Below are 18,777 nucleotides of genomic sequence, written 5' to 3'. Positions count from 1 at the left end.
GAAATACACTTCTAAATTTGCCACCTGACTGTGATTTCAGTTTCTGACGATGAGTCACAAAGACATTTGTGGTAAAAGTGGTAACGACTTGACTGTACAGTTCATTGAAAACAATTTATTCTCATGGTTAAAGTAAGTATGAGACAGGACAGTTCCCTGGAGATCCTTCTTTCAGACATTCTTGATAGAGTATTTCAGCAATGTGTGACATGCCCTAATAAACACACAAGATCAACTCTCCCAGCAACAATAAAAGTTACCAGGTTCCTGGAGCAAAATATCACATTAAGGCCCCAAACAGAGCCCGGCCCTACCCATAAGTTGGTAAATGAGCAGTTATAAACAATATTACATACAAGAAAAACAGACACTGACGTGCAACACACACTTAGGTGTCCTCGTCAGAGGCCAAATGAGACAAGACCTGTCACGTCTCCTCGCAGTGAGAGCAGACATTGTTGACTCACTGTCGTCTAGGGGCTCTTGCCTGTGTCCCACCACAGCTATGCACTTGTCTGACCAGAGCCTCAGAGCAAGGCTGCGTAGACTTACACGGAAGCATGCGACCATTACACAAAGAGACACGTGTTGAAGCACAGACACTGTTTTTCCAGGTCTGTGGGCTGCTGTTTTATTCACTCATCAGTCAAAACAATCTAAAAGAGCAGGAAAACATGTACTTTGGGGCTTTTATCGCATGATTAAATTTCTAACCTGCTTCTTTTATTGTATTTGGAGAGTGTTGACAGTCTCAGCCTCTTCCCACAAATCTGCCAACAATGAAACCAAAATCCATTTTTAGGCCCCTATTTGGAGGGGGTGTGTGTAAGGCGGTTTAGGGGCGGCAGGGTCACCAGTTCAAGAATAATGTGAAAATTGGAAGTGGGTTCTGAAGATATGTCTCTTCACATCAAATGCATTGTCACTGTGCCGTTGAACGAGTTCACTTTAAGTGTGAGAATGTGTGATTTGGAGGAGGTAAAGATACTTTTTTCACCGTGGTGTTATTAACTCATTTACTGCCAGTGATGATGTTTCAGTGCCAATGACCATTTGGACTAGCAATATTCGTAGATGAATAGCAAAATGTAATTTATTTATTTATTTAGAATAATCTATTAAATTAATTGATTAATCCCAAAATATTTTAGATATTATTCTATCATAACCAGAGGTGAAAGTAGCTAGAATTTCTTGCCGGAACTCCCTGACATAAAGGTTGCCACGTTGCTAGAATTTTTGCTTTTGGCACAGTTATACCTATAACACAATCAGAGACAACAGGTTTTATGCATGCATTAGGCTAATGCATTACAATTAAAGTAACAAGGCATACACAGGAAACTGATTTTCCTTCAAAATTGTATTTTTTCAATGATGTGCAAATAAACAGTTAACAAAAACACCAATAACCCAAACCTCCATCTACTAGTTTTTATTTTCCCTCATAGTTCATGCGCACATTGACGCAACTCGTCATACTCAGATACACTGAGACGGGAACCGCTGGGCAGAACTCAGAAATAATAAATATCAATGGAAACAGATTATGCTACAGAAGCACTTTATTAGGCTTGTTGTTATCACTTGTGTACGTAAATCTGACGTGAGTAGATGTTTTTTTGTCTTGGAGATGCAATGTGTGGCAGGTGGCAGTTTTTTTTTAACATGGAGTTTTGACAATTGCCATCATATCTTTGAGATCAAAGCACCGTTCCGGCCCTGAATCTTTTACCGGAACAGCGTACCGGACCGTTCTGGCCCTCTTTCACCACTGATCAAACTCATTTTGTGCCAATGATCATGTTTCAGTGCCACTGACGGCAATCGACAATGATCGTTCGATTGCTGTCAGCAAGTTTATATAGATTGGGTGTCGATGGCCATCAATGGTAGTCAAACACGTAAAAAGAAAAAATAAGCAACACACATAAGAACATTGAACTAAGAACCAGTAACATTGCTGGTTTAATGTTGGTGGTTAATAATGTTATCTTACAATATTATTACTGTATGTAAGCAAGCCTCAATTGAAATTCAAAAAATGAATTTGAAGCAGCACAGTACATATAAAAGAATTTTGAAGGTGCACCACCCTAATTAATTAGTGAATTAGGGCCAGGAACACTAAACAGTATTAATTAATAATCTAATCTACATTAATATGAATTCGTTTATGGAGACAGAATCATTTAGAAGTGATTTTAAATAAAATCAACACAGAATTTAGGCTTAATGAAGTGAACGTGAAAGAAAGTTAGATGCTAAACAATTGTGTCTGCACACACCTAGGCTGAATGGAATGAAACTACTCAGTGTGATTAAGGCTATATTGCTCAGTTTGCAGCCACCCTGTCAACTAGCACGAGATGTTTGGTTCTTGCCAGCCGAGTACATAATGCACTCTCCTCACCTGCCCCCATCACAAAGCTTAGGTCCTGCAGACTGAGAACATCAATCCATAAGAACACCAATCCTGCAAGTTTTTTTATGCTTCTCATTTTTAACATTTTATTATTGGTTGCCTTTTACATTTTCAAAACCCATGTTTTATGTTAAATTTGAAAAGTGCCGGTTTAGTACTCTTTGAACAAATACGAGTTACCGGACTGCCTGGACAACTAAAAGAATAATGTAAACGTGTACTATTTGCTGTAAAATTGAGTATTTGTCTGGACTCTTTGACTGCTTTGCCAATACTTTACTGAATTAATCACAAAGATTATATATATCATTTACGGTAACTTTATGCAATTCGCTCAAAGAGGGATTATACTTTGAAGACCTTGTACCGCTTAATGCTTTAGCCAGATAGCTTAAAGTTAGTGCACGTCTGTACCTCAATTGTAGAAATTCCATCTGCATTCAAACCAGAAACATGAACCGCAACACTACCAATGGCTGTAGATTTCCAAAATTATAAATGCCATATTAGTCAGATGATTATTTACGCAAAAGGCTATGGCATTGGTTCTTAACCTTATTGAAGTTACTGAACCCCATGAGTTTCACAGGTTTCAGTTTCAGTTTATTCACACATCGTATCATGGTACACACAAGAACATGGCCATATATACAAACAGTTTATCTGATAAGATGCATGAAAGGGACACTCCGAATAAGCTATTTAAAGCTTTTAGTAGGGGCCCAGTCAAACAGCACATACATACATACACACATACACCCATACACATACATACAATTAACTATAGAAAATTTCAACATTCTGATTACATCGGATTTGAGATGTGATACCTTATTAATGTTATTCAAAGACTCAGCAGATTAAGCATACATTGGAAGGAGGTGAGTTTTCAGTTTTTTCTTAAAAATGGAGATGGAGTGTGACATTTTAAGTGTTTCATCCAGTTCATTCCAGATCAGTGGTCCTCTGCACACAATGCCAAATCTTGTAGACTTTAGCCTACTGTTTTTCCCAGTGATGTGATTTTTTCTTCTGGTAGTGTATGTGTGCTGAGGAGTACAAATTGGGATGAGATCACTTAATTTATGGTTTAGTTTATGGATGACTTGATACATTATGCTAGCATTTTGAAAGTAGTTGTGGTCTTTTAGTCTCAGAAGGTGGTGGTGGTGTTGAAATATAAGTTGCATTCGCCGAACCCTTTGGAATTTCAGAATAAAGCCTTTTTTCTTCTTCTTCTTCTTCTTTTTTTTTTTTTTTAAATTATTTAATTAATTTATTTATTAATTAATTAATTTATTTATTAAAAAAAAAAATTACGAATTCAAAACCTAGAAAGCTAACACCCTAGTGAATTCCTGTTCAAATTTCTTCCAGATTTCAAATTTACTACAAATAATTTTGCCTTTTGCTGTTGATTTTCATATTGGTAAATAGAATTAAACTTATTTGATTTCACACTGTTCCTTTTTTGTTTTCATGTCTACGTTCTCATTTTATTGTTGTATCCTTGCATCACATACTATTTTCATGGCGTAACATGACACATTAAAAAAAAAAAAAAAAAAAAATGATCGACGCAATTCACACTGTATGTAGGTCTTTCTCAAACCAGGTGCGAGTCAACTTTCCACCGAGCAAACCGATTTTTCCTCGCATTGGTGGAAAAGCGCATATAAGTATAACACCATAGATAGAGGGCTGGCAGTTGAAAGAAATGGAATAAAGCCTGTAAATTGAGAGCTAACCAATCCAAAAACGGTCTAAAACACCACTTTGCCTAAATTTAGTCAGCGTACAAAATAGGGGTCTCCGTTTAACCTTCACCTGAGCCCTCCTCACCGAACCTCTGGAGTTCGATCGAACCCCAGCTAAGAATCACCACTGGGCTATGGTAACAGCAACAGTTATTCGGACCTCTCAAAACCAAGTTACTGAATGTTGTGATCTGACATGGACTCTTTGACAAAGTAGTAGGCCTGGTAGCTGTTGAAGGCATGCAACCCCCCCCCCATTTCAGCACTAAAGACACATTAAGTAACCCATGTTACCTTTGCATAATCACACATGTGTAGCCAACCACAGCCAGACAGACAGTTTAAGAAACACATAACCAGTGTCTCACCACAAGCACACAGAGAAACTATGCCATTCACCGTTCCTGTTTACTCTAGACCATTACTGCTCTGCCGCAGGCAAGTTATCATTACTTGATTCATATATAACTACATTATTTGATTTGCTTTGCAAAAAGCAATTTGTGCTCTGCAAAGGTAGCACTCATCCAGGTATTGCCCAAATAATACGCAATCAGAACGAGTGAAAAATTTGGAAACCGAGATTTATAGAAAATTATACATTAAAAGATATTTTGTTTAAATAGGGGTGAAAAAGTTACACTCTAAAACACACCTAAAAATGTTCAATCTTTAACAGCAACCAAATTAGGTCTTATTTGTGCAACACTGCCATCTGCAGCCTATTGACAATGACTTAGTTTTCCAAATGCACAAACGTCTGCAAACATAACTTCAATCCCAATGTTGTCAAGTTTGGTCATACATAAAAACTGTTAACAATGGATAAACTCTGAATTTGCTTGACCTAGAAGAGAATAGGGTGCCCTGCCAAAAGGTAATTACTGTACTTACTCTATTTAGCAAAATATGTGGTTTCTTTCCTCAGACCGATGCATAAACTAGCCCAACCTGAACTAAAAAATGCCTACTGTTCATATTGATTTGTATTATGACTACCATGTTCCTGTTTCTTTGCCTGCCTGTTTCTGTTTTTGCTGCCTCATTGTCCTTTGTTAAAGGGACAGTCACTTTAATGATTTGTTTCCAAATATAGGAAACATTAAGACTAGTGCAGAAAACGTACGTAGGCTAAAAACAATTTAGGGCTGAATTTCCAAGTTACAGCAATATTTTTCTATGTCTGCATATTTCAAGCATAAGAAAACAACGTAAGAAACAGATCGAGCTAAACCATTTTCTCACACTTTCATACACTGAAAGTAAAAATAAATAAATAAAAGGAATCAAAGCAATTCATAATCTTGTGAACCAATAGAGTCAGATTTAGCATTTATCATAGTACTTTTGTACGAATTAATGAAAGCAATAGTCCCCATTTTGCCTTATAAATGAAATTGTACAAAAGACTGTTCAGAACAGGCTACCATACCGCAGAGTGTGATTGACATTGATTTGTGGACATTTTAAAGTTAGTAATGTACTGGCAAAGAAGCATGGTATACTGTAAATATAGATTTAAAAAATCGATAGGACAGAAGGAACATTTGGAATTGTGGTTTTCACAGTAAAACATGCAGCAAGGTCAGCAAACAACTTTTATATATTTTGAGCAGATACAGTGTAATATCAATGATCATTTAAACTAATTAGGGTTAAAAAATAAATAAATAAATAAATAAATGAGGGTCATAGTTTGTACCAATTGTGGAAAAAAGGGGGAAAGCACTCCTTAATCAGTAACACATAGCTACAGCATTTGATGCTTTTAGCATGGGAAAATTAGGAGAACATATTTTTTGGTTAAGAAAATAGCAGATCATTATGCAAAGCCAGACCTGAAAAGGGAAATGTTATCAGTTAAAACAAGCAGCGTGTCGGAAAAGGAGAGGCTGAAGCAGCAATTAAGAATTCAACAAAGAGGTTATGGCAAAAAAAACAAAAAACAAACAATATATATATATATATATATATATATATATATATATATATATATATATATATATATATATATATATATATATAAATTTTTAAACTGAAAAAGGGACGTACACTAAAAGTTGTATATATTTACATTTTGTTTCATTTAGCGGAAACAATAGGATAAAAAGATTGAGGGAAAAATCCTTTAAAAAAAAAAAAACTTAGAAATTGACATGTTGGATTAAATCAGTACTTCTCAAATAGTGGGGCGCACCCCCCTGGGGGGGCGCAGAGCGATGCCAGGGGGGGCGCATGTGACCCCGGGGATTGTTTTTTTGCCGTACTGGAATAAAGTGTACTTGCACATCCACTCAGTAGGTGGTAGTGGCGCTCTCATTTTCAGAGTGCGCGCAGTATTTTTGAACTAAGGAAGAGCACTCAGCACACACAGACAACAGATATGAAGAGCAGTGTGCCACCGCCGTTTTCGAAAGCCGTTTTCCGACCGGACTCACTCACGCAGCGACCCACTGTCTTGTCTGGTTCTCACGTCCCCGCCCGAGAAGTGCCATTTTCGGCTTGGGATCGGCACGACGACCGCCCTCACCTACGGTTCTACCTCGGCCACCGAGAATGCGCTTTTTTCGAGCCGTTTGCCTTTTAGCTTTGACTTTTAATATAGTGGGTGATGAGGAAAGACCACTGTTTACTGTGTTTAAAAATAATTATAGCGGACAGCCAGAAGCCAAATCAATTAAGACGCCACTTAAAGACATTAGACCCCAATCTCATTGATAAGCCGCTTGATTGTTTTTCAGTGAAAACGTGCCGAATATTGCCAACAATTGTCCTGCTTTGTCAGTGTTATATCAGTAATCCACTGAGCATTGTTAGCATGCTCATTGAAAAATAACTCCACACCATTGTAAAGGAGGTAAATACTGTGAGCCGCAAAAATAAAAGCTGTCCTGTCCAAGGACACTCTTTTTTTCCTTCTTCTTTTATTCAGTTTTGTTTTTCGGTCAATTTTTTTGGCATATTGTCCTCATGAGTGAATGTTTCTAATCAATTTTAATTTATTATTTACTGATTTTATTACATTTTATTTTTCTGTATGGTCAAAAATGTACCTTGAGTGTATTTTTTACAGTTTGGATGTGACTTTTTTTTTTTTTTAAATTCAGGCAAATTGATGCACGTCAAGTCTTCTCTGTTACAAACAAAACAAAGTTATACTTTATTATAAGCTGATCTATGTTACTTTTTCTCTTTATTAGAAAAAAAGGAACAATGTTAGGCAGATGCGTATTTATAATAGTAATTTTATAGACAAATGATACTATTTACAGTGGTGGCAGAGAGTTTGGGGGGGCGCGAAACATTTACGTCTTCCTTGGGGGGGCGTGACAGAAAATAATTGAGAAGCACTGGATTAAATAAACCTCTTTCTAATATGGTAAAAGCAACTAATAATATTTTGAAGTCTTTTTTAATGCCTTTACAACATAAGTATGAGAAAATTAAAGAGACATGTGAGACCTTCAAAATATTTTAGAACAAAAGAATTTTCACAAAACACACAAAGGCATAGCACATGTGTTGTATTTGCTGCTATTCTTACGTTGAATAATAAGCGTTGCGCAAACACGTCGTGACGTCATCTGTCAGCGACGCGTCGCGCCGTTGACACCTCAATGACAATGTGCCTCCCGTTTTAGTTTCATAACTCTGATGGTTGGGGGAGCAAGAAGGAAGCATGCAAAGAACCGCATACACCGTCTTAAATGATTGGACAAACAGGACCGTGTTATTGATTGTACGGCGAAGCTCAAAAGGCAGAGGTGGGCGTGTAGTGAGTGTTGCGCGAACGGCTAAACATGCTAAAAACAAACGTACTGATGTACTTCAGCTTGGAAGTCAACAACATTAGTTATTTATTTTCGCTTTTAGTAGTAGTTATGCATAGTGACTGTTGTGTTGCGTGTGGAAAAACCTGATGATTTCGTTTCACGGTTATGAATTAGCGTAGATTAACATTATACTAGTATACCAGAGGGCAGAGAACAAGTTACATTCTTGTGTGGGGCATACGTTTCGCCATAGGAGTCGTAAAATTGCCCGGATGTCGCTGCACATCTTAATCATGAAAATGTTTGCCTTCCTCACATCTGATTGCAGCGTCCCTATGTAGCTCACGTGATTACAGTGTGGTTCCTCCACCACGTGACAGTACAGAGAAGGAGATGCTTGATCGGATTCTGCGTGTGGACCACGCGGGTGAATATGGTGCCAATCGTATATACGCCGGCCAGATGGCAGTCTTGGGCAGGTCTAGTACTGGAGTTCTCATTCAGGTAAGAGGAGATGCTGCTCTTGACCATGCAATGCAGTCATGATTCCAATTTGTGTGTACAGACGAAACTGTATTGAAATGTTGTTTTACTATTGACTAGATCAGTGTTATCTTAACTAAGGCCTGCCAGCCAAATAATTACATTTTGTAAAGCCCAGTTTTACCCGATTCTGATCCTTTGTTTAACAATGAATGTGAAAGGATTTCAAGTTGGCCCTTGTACCCTGGGGCAGAACCTAAGAGTTAGTCGATTTCTTTCTTTTATCCCAGACAATAGTAGTTGATTTAATTACCTGACATGTTTCCTCGAACACTTCCGCCTTCGTCAGAGGGTCACTGGTGTTGGTGTGACATGTCTTTATCAGCTGATGGATGAAGACACCATCTACACCATCTACAGGCAAAAAGAAGTATTCACCTTGGGAGACCCACTGTCTGCCATCATGTGCTGTTTCTTCATGGAGGATTTGGAACAGAAGGCACTTACGACAGCCCCGGATAAATACAGACCCACACTATGGAAACGCTACGTAGATAACATTCTGGAAAAAGTAAAAACATACACAACGACTCACTGACCACCTCAACACCATAGACACCACCGGCATCATCAAATTCACCCATGAAGAAGAAATCGATCAATCCATAGCCTTACTGGACATAAACATACATCACGCAGACAACGGTGACATCAAAATAAAAGTACACCGGAAACCCCCCCACACACACCGTCCAATACCTCCTATGGACAACGGAACACCCCCCTATCCACAAACTGTCAGTAGTCAGAAGTTGAACACTGCATGAATGTATGGCAATAATAACGGACACAGATGACGGAACACAGGAAGAAAAACAAAACAATATGCACTAAAATGGTGTCATTGTCCACAGTGGGCAATAGCAAAAGGTGCAGGACAGGTCAAAAACAAGAACACGACACAGGGAAGAAAGAAAAAAACAAAAGAAGAACACAGAGATATGGTAACGTTGCCGTACGTGAGAAGAGTCACGGAACGTATCCAAAGGGTCATGAAAAAATACAAGATAAACACACCGGTCAAACCACACCCAATACGCCACCATATATTGGTCCATCCAAAGGACAAAATCCACCAAGAAAACAAATATAACTCTATATATGAAATTCCATGCATATCATGAAATAAATCATACATCAGGGAGACAGGAAGGAGCTTCATTACAAGAAAAACAGAAAACAAGAAGGAATGTGAAAAGAAGACAACAATGAGACAAACAAAGGCAATAAAAGAACAAGAACATCACAAATCAGCTGTCACCGATCACTGCAAAAGGGAAAACCACATCATAGACTGGGAAAAGGCCAGAGTCATCCGCACCGAAGAAAACAAACATCAGCGCTGGATCAGGGAGGACATTGAGATCCGCAAGCAAGGCCCGAGGATCATCAACAGGGACGAGGGGGTGTACATGCTCCCTACGACCTGGACCAGCATCCTGGAAGAGTGAATGGTAAGCAGAGGGCGATTGACTTGCCTGTCAATCTGACAGGTGAGTCATGCCTTCATCCATCAGTTGATAAAGACACGTCTTACCAACACCAGTGACCCTCTGACGAAGGCGGAAGTGTTCGCTGAAACTTGTCAGGTAATTAAATCACCTACTATTGTCTGGGATAAAAAAAAATTGACTAATCAATAAGTATAGGCAAAATGAACTCAATACAACTAGAACTTAAGAGTGATGCACCCGGGCCCTGTTTTCAAGTGTGAAAGGGGTCCGGGTGTGCGAGGGTAGGTTCTTAAAACAACGATGACATGATGATGCAAAGAGCTCAAATAGAGTGTATAAGATTCCAAATTCTTTGCCAGCACCCCTTGCCCGCTACCCTCATCGAACAATTGCCTTGAGGCACCCTCAAAAGTGTAGTTTTGTTGAAAGGGCCCGCAAAAATGTGGATGGGCGCAGAATTTTTTTTTTACTTGCACGCCCAACTGCTACGGTGATAACCTGTGTTCGAACACCAGTTTGAGAGGGGGGTAGAAAGGGACAGTGACATCATCATAAGACCAAATACACATTCAGATTTTTTAGTTTCGTTTGCTGTGAAAAAAGTTAAAGGGAACCACGGATAGAAGGACATGTAGTTCTTAAAAGATAAATCTTAGTACGAGTTATATAATTTGATATTAAAAGACCTCTTAATGTTTTCGTTTCAATAAAGTTTGTAAAATTATTTTAACTAGTAGGTCGCCATTGTAGGGGCGGTGACCTCACATGGCTATGCTGCCGGAATTTCACGTGTCACTATTTAAAAAAAAAAAAAAAGTAAGGTAATGATTTAAATACGCCATAAGGTGTCAATGGTGAGTTTTGAATTATTTAGGGATCAAGCCAATGAGTGTGTTTTGTCCCTTGACTGACACTGTAGTTTTCCCTTAATCCACAGTGGGGGGTAAGGCAGGGAGAAGGGAGAGTGGACACAGGCGATCAGATTCGAGCCGTTTATTGGCATAAGCTTCGGCAACTCATTCACAACAAACATAAGTGTCATATAGTGAAAATACAACACAAATAATTAGAGCTGGGAATCTTTGGGCACCTAACGATTCGATTACGATTACGATTCAGAGGCTCCGATTCGATTATAAAACGATTATTGATGCACCCCCCTCCTTTTTTTCTCTCTCTTTTTTTTTTTTTTTAATGTTTTGTACATTAGTTCCAAAAATGTTCAAAAATACTCTCAGGCTAAACCACACTACTATTTCAGTATCAAGTTAACCTATAGTAGTAAACAAATATTAAAAAATAACATTAAATAAAAAACTCCAGTCCCCATTCTGTATCAGCAGCTTTAAACTACATTCAATTAATTTAATGTTGTGAATCAACCGTTAAATTTGTTAAAATTGCTCCCGTTATTCCATAATTTCCCTTTTGTCTACTTTCGACATGTGAAAGTTTTAAAAGTATTTTAAAGATAGATTCAAGTCAATATTTTACCGATTTAGGAGTATTTTAGATAAAAAGTTAATTTGGTTTGCTTGGAAGGTTCGCTACAACAGCCTTGCAGGGAAGTGTACTGCTTTAAGATGGCGGCCGTTTATAACGCCCGCATCTAGCTTTTTGTAGATGTGCTGCTAACACTACCAAATCTAAATTGCATCTAGTCCTATATAAATGATATCCACCGTAACATGTTTATATGGATGTACTTTGTAGTAGCTTTTCGGCAGCAGTCAGGTATGTTGTTGTGTTTTTTTATCTCGTTGCATGAGTTGAGCTAGAGCCGTGAGTTGAGCATTGGCATTACTGGAGGGGCCGGGTAATGGGAAGCATGATGTTTAGCTACTCTTGCTCCGTTCCTCCTGAAGACCGCGCGGCGCGCTGAGTGTTGTGTACTTCCGCTTTACTTCGCATATTTCAATAATCGGAATTTGGATGTTTGTGAATCGTTCTCGAATCTTCCATGGCCGAATCACGAATAATCTAAGAATCGGAAATTTTGCACACCTCTACAAATAATATTCATATCTCTCAAAAAATAATGTTAACAAAAAGAAAAGTGCTTCAATCTGTATTAATGAGGCCCTGTTCTCACACAGTTAATCAACAATGCAAAGAGAACTGGCATTCACAAATTCACAATCGAAATAGATATGCAAAATACTAGGGGTGTAACGGTACACAAAAATCTCGGTTCGGTACGTACCTCGGTTTTGAGGTCGCCGTTCGGTTCATTTTCGGTACAGTAAGAAAGCAAAATGCAAAATATAAATGTGCTATTTGTTTATTCCACACCTTTGTGCTTTCAACAATAGGAACATTAGCCTATACAAAGGTAGAATTCTGCTCAAAAAGTAGGGGGTATTTAAAGATAATCCAACAACAATTTGCCCTTCAGACCCCGCGTATTGGTCAGCTTTCTTTCTGAAAGTCCTGTTCTAAAGAGAAAAGCAATCCCAATTACAAAGATTTTAACATGTATTATACAAGTGAAATGCCTCAATGAATCATTTTTCTCTACTAACATTTATCTTTTAAGAACTACATGTCTTTCTATCCGTGGTAGCCTTTAAAATCTATTTCTATTTATGGTAGTTTGTTGTTAATAACAGTATAACTCTGGGAACCACAGCTCCCAGTATTTTACTGTTAAATTTGATGTTTGGTTTTTTTCAGCTTGTTATTATTAAAGAATGTGAATAGTTGTTTCATTGCAGAAAATATTTTGTTGTTGTTTTTTTGTTTCAGGAAATGTGGGATCAAGAAAAAAAACACCTTAAAAAATTTGATGAAATACTTGCTGAAAGCAGAGTCCGTCCCACGGCACTGCTGCCACTTTGGAACATTGCTGGCTTTTTACTAGGTTTGTACAACATGTAAAAGTGAACGAGGAGCCAGGAAGAATAATGACAGCATTGATTGAAAGTGTGACATTATTTAAAAATTAAGTGGTATGAATATCTTTCATTTCTAACAATGTGTGTGACGTTGTAACTACTAAGCGTAATGGAATACCCACATTTTGATCTTCGTTTGTTTCAGCACATTTTAAGGTTTCGTGAAAAACTTTTTCTCAGGTTAAACAGAAATGTATTTATGTGATGGTGCAAGATTTAGTCTTTTGAAATCATTAAAGGATTTGTCATGTTGCTACTCTTCTATAGGGGCATCTACTGCTGTGTTGGGCAAAGAGGCGGCCATGGCCTGCACTGTGGCAGTGGAGGAGAGCATCTCTGAACATTACAACAGCCAGATACGAACACTGATGGAGAAAGATCCTGACAGATATACCGAACTATTACAAGTGAGGTTTCTCTTTTGAGGTGTTTGAATATGAAAGAAAAAAAAAACTGAAGCTTATATTGCATGCTACACTCTGCCGTAGAGCTTTCTTTCTTTCTTTACAAAAGACAGGCCGTGAGTTTGAGTTCCTTTCAAATTTACGCTATTAGTAGCACTGCTAGTGATTGCACAAAAAAGGAATATCTTCCTTGTTTCAGTCTCAAATTTTGGTGAAGTTTTTTTTTTTTTCTCTCTCAGAAAACACACTCTTAAGACTGGTAAACTTAGATGTTATTTAAAAAATACATCATATATGTTGGCAGGCCCGGACAGGCCATTGGGAGATTCGGGACATCGCCGTAAAAAGGAAAAAAAATCATTATGATAAAGTTGTGTTTTTTCCAGGCTGGTGCTGCTGCTACGGCTAGCCCATTTGCAGTCACTGTGAAGTCACTAATAAAATGAAATTAAAAGGCAAACTGCGCGTGGCATTGTCACAGTGACGACCGCGTATCCACGGCTGCAAGTGTTTAAATCTGTTTTAACTTCTGTGACGTAGAAAGACGAAGGAACATTTCAGTGCATGTAGCACAAATCACCAGAGCCATATAGAGCAGGAAGGCATGTGTGGCCTGGATCTCTGAAAAGCTGCGGGCCAGAATTTTTGTCCCTGTCTGGCCCTGCATGTTGGTATGGTTACATTAGGACTTCATATTTGGTCATTTTCAAGACAAATTTTCATTTTATCCCATTTCAACAGCAGGGGGCAGTACTACCTTTTCTGCCGGCAGTGCAAATTTCCAGATTGAAATAGTGGTAATATTTTAAGAAGGCACAATGACTGAAGTACAAGTATCGTAGTTTACTGCTAAGCAAATGTATTTAACCCCCACCATATTTAAGATTTATGCTACATCTCCCATTATTAGCAGATTTGTTGATAAAGTATTTTTGTTTCTGTAATGAGTCATACACCAAAATCTGGAACACCATTACAGTAAAGATGCGTAAATTCCTGTTTAATTTGAAAATCTGAAAATGATTCAGTTATTTTTTCTCAAAAATAGTTAGATTGCAAACGCAAACAGAAAAAATGTTTTAGTCTTTGGCTGGAATATTATGCTTAATCTTCCAGCAAATAAAACACTTGAATTGAGGTTGAAATTTCTCATTTAAATAAAATGTGAATGGCTAACCCACCAGTTTGAAGCCCGGTTTTAGAACTGCCATCGAGGCCATCTAATCTGAGTCAACTGCCTGATTTAACCATAGGTTTGTGCGATGTGTGTTTTTACTGTAGGTTATAAAAGAGTTCAGAGATGATGAGATGGAACATCACGACATAGGATTGGAAAATGATGCTGAATCAGTAAGTATTAGGCTCAGTAATGCAACTCAATGTATACAGTGGATATAAAATGTCTACTCATCTGTGTTCAATTACCAGTTTATTTAAACCAAACGAGACCAAGATAAACCATTTTTAAAAAATCCACTATGTGCAACAGAAGGTTTACACTTACATTGCTTTTAGGGGGGCATAATTGCGTGAAGGTATCAGTCTCATAGGCAATAGTTCTCCATCGTAATGACGGAAATCCGTCATTAGGGGGCGCTGGTGGGTGGTGATACGTGACATAATAGGGGGCGATGATTAATTTCACAAGTATTAGTGATTGTTACTGTTGCTGAATCCTGTCTTGTCATGTTTTTTTTTTCTTGTATATTACAAGGTTTGCCGTGCTCAAAATACATACCACTATACATGTCTTATCTTCAGCCGCCATAAAAGGCCCAGATGAACTAGATGCACAGCAGGTGTTCTCCCGTTCATGATATGTCCTTTGCTAGGTTTTAGCTTTTAATTTCTCTTAATCGCTCTTGGTAATTTTGTATGTGTAGTCTTTATATCCATGAATTTGGCCTGATAAATTCTAATATGTTTAGTGTTTTTGATTTTCTGAATTTTTCTATTTCTATCACTTTGTCACAGTTGGTGTATTGACCATTGTTATTACTTTGCTCCTACTTTAGGTACCCGGATACTGGCTACTTAAAAATGCCATCCAGCTTGGGTGCAAAGCTGCAATTTATGCTTCTCAACGTGTGTAAATGTTTATATTAAAGAGGACCTCAACTAAATTTCCAATATTTTTGAATTATTTCCTGCATAGGATATGTATAAGATAAGATATGGTGTTCTGCCAAAATGTCCTACATTGGCAAAACATCTACAGGAGGCGAATTTGACACCCAAAGTACGACCGGGCGCTTTCAACTTGTTTCGTTTAAATGCATTTAGGCAGAATTTACTAAAAATGCTTTAAAAAAATACTTAAATGTAGTTATATCAAATAAGGGTGGTTTACATACGCTACGTGGCTAATGTGGTCAATAGATCAACACTGCTTAAATGCTACCACAAGAAAACTCAACGTTTAAAAGTATGAAAGTGAAATACATACACAAAGTATTTTGAGGCAATGAAAAGGTAATAAAAGACTCAATAAAAACTAAATTAGTAAGTACTAGTTGCTTTTAACCAATTTGCGCATGCATGCTCATGTGTGCGCAAGCGCACTGGGCATGGTGTAGGACATTTCACAGCGTAAGAAGGTATTACTGAAAAACTGTATGCCCTGTTTGAAGTGTGTTATATTGTCACAGTGCATCTTGACAGAAGTGTAGATGGCCAATCAAAGCCTGTCCTTCTGTCAGCCAATCACATTCTGCTAACTTCAATCAGACTTCCACTACAGTACAAATGGCTTTGTCTTTATTTATTTTTTCAGATTGTAACTCTTGCCTTTCAAGCACACTGTTGTTTTTTAATTATGATGTAAAGACAACCAATTGTGAGTTCTCTAGCGTATCCTCTGCTGAATATAGAATTTTACTAGACTTTGTCTAGAATTCTAAAGGAACTGTTACAGTGGATACCAGAATCAATAAAAACATTTCCAAGCCGTAAGATCAGTGTTTGCGATTGGGTTTGTGAACATCTGCACCGCGCAAAGTTAAATCTTTCTGTAAACGGTGGGTTTTCAAATTGATAATGGTGTGATGTCACAAATTGCCTTATTATGCAAGTACCTACCCTCCTATGTTCTTCTTTCACGCCCACTAATATCAGGAGAACAGATAATCCGCCTGGAAGTTGCCACTCCCTGGTTATAAAATGTGCCGCATTAAGCTTACAGTATATAAGTAAAGCATTATTTAAATAAATACACTACTGGCTCAATTTCTCTCAGAAAATGATTGCAATTACAAATGCTTTGGTAGTAATATCTTCATTTATTTTGCTTTCAATGAAAAAACACAAAACAGAACGGGAAAAAAAAAAACATTATTATTTTACACAAAACTCCCAAAATGGGCCGGACAAAAGTATTGTCACCCTTTGAAAAATCATATCATGCTTCTTTAATTTGTGTAATTAACAGCACATCTTACCTATGGAACGTAACAGGTGGTGGCAATAACTAAATCACACTTGCAGCCAGTTAAAATGGATTAAAGTTGACTCAACCTCTGTCCTGTGTCCTTGTGTGTACCACATTGAGCATGGAGAAAAGAAAGGAGACCAAAGAACTGTCTGAGGACTTGAGAAGCAAAATTATGAGGGAGCATGGGCAATCTTAAGGCTACAAGTCCATCTCCAAAGAACTGAATGTTCCTGTATCTTCTGTGTGCAGTGTCATCAATAAGTGTAAAGCCCAAGGCATTATGGATAACCCCCCTAGATGTGGACGGAAAAGAAAATTTGACGAGAGATTTCAACGAAAGATTGTGTGGATGGTGGATAAAGAACCTCAACTAACATCCAAACAAGTTCAAGTTGTCCTGCAGTCCGAGGGTACAGCCTGTACTATCTGTCGGCGTCTGAATGAAAAGGGACTCTATGGTAGGATACCAAGGAAGACCCCACTTCTGACTTAGAGACTTAAAAGATCCAAACTGGAGTTTGCCAAAAATTACCTGAGAAAGCCAAGAACGTTTTGGAAGAACCTTGTCTGGTCAGATGAGACAAAAGTAGAGCTTTTTGGGAAAAGGCATAAACAGAGAGTTTCCAGGAACGAAAAAGACACTGTCACCACAGTAAAACATGGCGGAGGTTCCCTGATGTTTTGGGGTTGCTTTGCTGCCTCTGGGACTGGACTGCTTGACCATGTGCATAGCATTATGAAGTCTGAAGACTACCAACAAATTTTGCAGCATAATGTAGAGCTCAGTGTGAGAAAGCTGGGTCTCCTTCAGAGGTCATGGGTCTTCCAGCATGACAATGTCCCGAGACACACTTCACAAAGCACTAGAAAGTGGTTTGACAGAAAGCACTGGAGACTTCTAAAGTGGCCACCAATGAGTCCGGACCTGAATTCCGTAGAACACCTGTGGAGAGATCTGAAAATGACAGTTTGGAGAAACCATCCTTCAAATCTCAGAGACCTGGAGCAGTTGGCCAAAGAAGAATGGTCTAAAATTCCAGCTGAGCATTGTAAGAAACTCATTTATTGATACCGGAAGCGGTTTTTTTACAGTTATTTTATTTAAAGGTTGTGCTACCAAGTATTAGGCTGAGGGTGCCAATACTTTTGTCCCGCCCATTTTTGGAGTTGTTGGTGTAAATTGACAATGATTTAATTTTATTTATTTTTTTCATTCTCATTTGTGTTTCTTCGTTACAAGCAAAGTATATATATATACTGGACTGTCTCAGGAAATTAGAATACACAATATTCTAATTTTTTGAGACAGTCCTGTGTATATATACAGGACTGTCTCAGGAAATTAGAATACACAATATTCTAATTTCCTGAGACAGTCAGGAAATTAGAATATTGTGTATTCTAATTTCCTGAGACAGTCCTGTATATATACACAGGACTGTCTCAAAAAATTAGAATATTGTGTATTCTAATTTTCTGAGACAGTCCAGTATATATTACTACCAAAGCATTTGTAATTCCAATCATTTTCTGGGAGAAATTGGGCATTATCTGACGGAATTGCAGGGGTGCCAATACTTTTGGCCAGCAGTGTACATGTGCATTTGCTGTGCTTTACTGCAACTCTGATTGCACGAACAGTTCTTTGTCCATTTTCGGGGGCAGTCATAAAGTAAAGACGTCTTTCTACCAACACAGTCTGCTTCATTCTTGTCTGATCCTGTCACAATGTATCTCCGTCACAAAAACAGAGATATTTCTGAAACTAACACAAACAATGTAATAGTTTGTGTGGTACTATTTTAGTTAGTTATTAGAAGTTTAGAAGGTTTAGATTAAATAGTTACTATTTAATGTTTCCATGTTTTTACTCATGTGTAGGTTACAAAGGATTGTTGAAATAGATGTGAACTATTGGATTTAATAACTGATCGTGTCGTCTTTGGAAACAACAACCCCAAATATTTCCTGTAGTTGCAGATCGGACAACAACAAACAGAATGAATTTGGACTATTCCTCCTTACAAAATTTACAGCAATTATCTTGGAATATCTATTTTGAATCATTTTCTTGAGGTCAAGTGGCTCAATCAGGTT

At 37.9% G+C, this 18,777-nt stretch overlaps 1 protein-coding gene across 3 annotated transcripts; it reads left to right on the top strand.

The window, feature by feature from the left end:
* The first annotated feature begins 4,935 nt into the window (after window positions 1-4,935).
* coq7 (coenzyme Q7 homolog, ubiquinone (yeast)) lies at window positions 4,936-17,931 on the top strand. 3 transcript variants are annotated; one of them, XM_057844686.1, is made up of 6 exons: window positions 4,936-5,059; window positions 8,284-8,459; window positions 12,698-12,812; window positions 13,114-13,253; window positions 14,532-14,600; window positions 15,266-16,907. In XM_057844686.1, exons 2-6 carry the CDS (start codon window positions 8,349-8,351, stop codon window positions 15,341-15,343), a joined length of 513 nt encoding a protein of 170 aa, XP_057700669.1. In that variant the 5' UTR covers window positions 4,936-5,059; window positions 8,284-8,348; the 3' UTR covers window positions 15,344-16,907. The 3 variants fall into 3 exon arrangements, with proteins under 3 accessions (XP_057700669.1, XP_057700668.1, XP_057700666.1); XM_057844685.1 differs by lacking the exons at window positions 4,936-5,059; window positions 15,266-16,907 and adding exons at window positions 7,768-7,946; window positions 16,930-17,931; XM_057844683.1 differs by lacking the exon at window positions 4,936-5,059 and adding an exon at window positions 7,768-7,946 and having other exon boundaries at window positions 15,266-16,903.
* Window positions 17,932-18,777: the final 846 nt, after the last annotated feature.

This window comes from Corythoichthys intestinalis, chromosome 8 (genome assembly GCF_030265065.1).
Source record: "Corythoichthys intestinalis isolate RoL2023-P3 chromosome 8, ASM3026506v1, whole genome shotgun sequence".
In the NCBI taxonomy this organism is placed as follows: Eukaryota; Metazoa; Chordata; class Actinopteri; order Syngnathiformes; family Syngnathidae; genus Corythoichthys; species Corythoichthys intestinalis.
The sequence above is the reverse complement of the archived record's forward strand: the minus strand, read 5'-3'. Positions and strand labels throughout refer to the sequence as shown.

Coding starts and splice junctions, on each gene's coding strand:
- coq7 (XM_057844683.1), top strand. CDS start 7,862: ATGCAAAGAACCGCATACACCGTCTTAAATGATTGGACAAACAGGACC. Junction 8,460..12,697: donor GTACTGGAGTTCTCATTCAG/GTAAGAGGAGAT, acceptor TTTTTGTTTCAG/GAAATGTGGGATCAAGAAAA. Junction 14,601..15,265: donor TGGAAAATGATGCTGAATCA/GTAAGTATTAGG, acceptor CTCCTACTTTAG/GTACCCGGATACTGGCTACT.